This window comes from Geospiza fortis, unplaced genomic scaffold, assembly GCF_000277835.1.
Source record: "Geospiza fortis unplaced genomic scaffold, GeoFor_1.0 scaffold112, whole genome shotgun sequence".
NCBI lineage: Eukaryota > Metazoa > Chordata > Aves > Passeriformes > Thraupidae > Geospiza > Geospiza fortis.
This window is the reverse complement of record NW_005054298.1, coordinates 8,017,543-8,017,928: the sequence shown is the minus strand read 5'-3', so window position 1 is coordinate 8,017,928 and position 386 is coordinate 8,017,543. Positions and strand designations below refer to the sequence as shown.

General features: G+C 38.9%; 1 protein-coding gene across 1 annotated transcript in view; it reads right to left on the bottom strand.

Moving 5' to 3' along the window:
• Window positions 1-386, bottom strand: part of ITGB5 (integrin subunit beta 5) — a 55,062-nt gene that overhangs the window by 23,696 nt on the left and 30,980 nt on the right. Inside the window, exon 9 of the mRNA XM_031057216.1 lies at window positions 1-31. This exon is cut by the window's left edge and continues 366 nt beyond it. Within this exon, the coding sequence (XP_030913076.1) occupies window positions 1-31 (31 nt within the window). The remainder of the gene's footprint in view (window positions 32-386) is intronic.

Below are 386 nucleotides of genomic sequence, written 5' to 3'. Positions count from 1 at the left end.
TCCGCGCCTCCACGGCCACCTCGAAGGAAACCTGAGGGGAGATGGAAGGTGACGGGCACTGTGACTGCCAATCACTTGTTTTTAAAATTTTTAAAGTTTAATAGTAATAAAATGGTTATAAAAATACTAATACAATTAGAGTATAATAATAATTTGGATGGTCTGAATTAGGACAATATGACATAATGGAGACAAAGAGTTACGGATGTCTGGGTACCTTTTTCTGGGCAGCACGAGCTCAAAAAAGGACACCCGTTAACAAAGGATTAACCCTTAAAAACAATAGCCTATTGCATATTCATACACCTCACACATGATGCATAAATTCCATTCAAACACAGGATTCTGTCTGGTCATCGTCAGCTTCTTCCTCTTAATCCTAACAG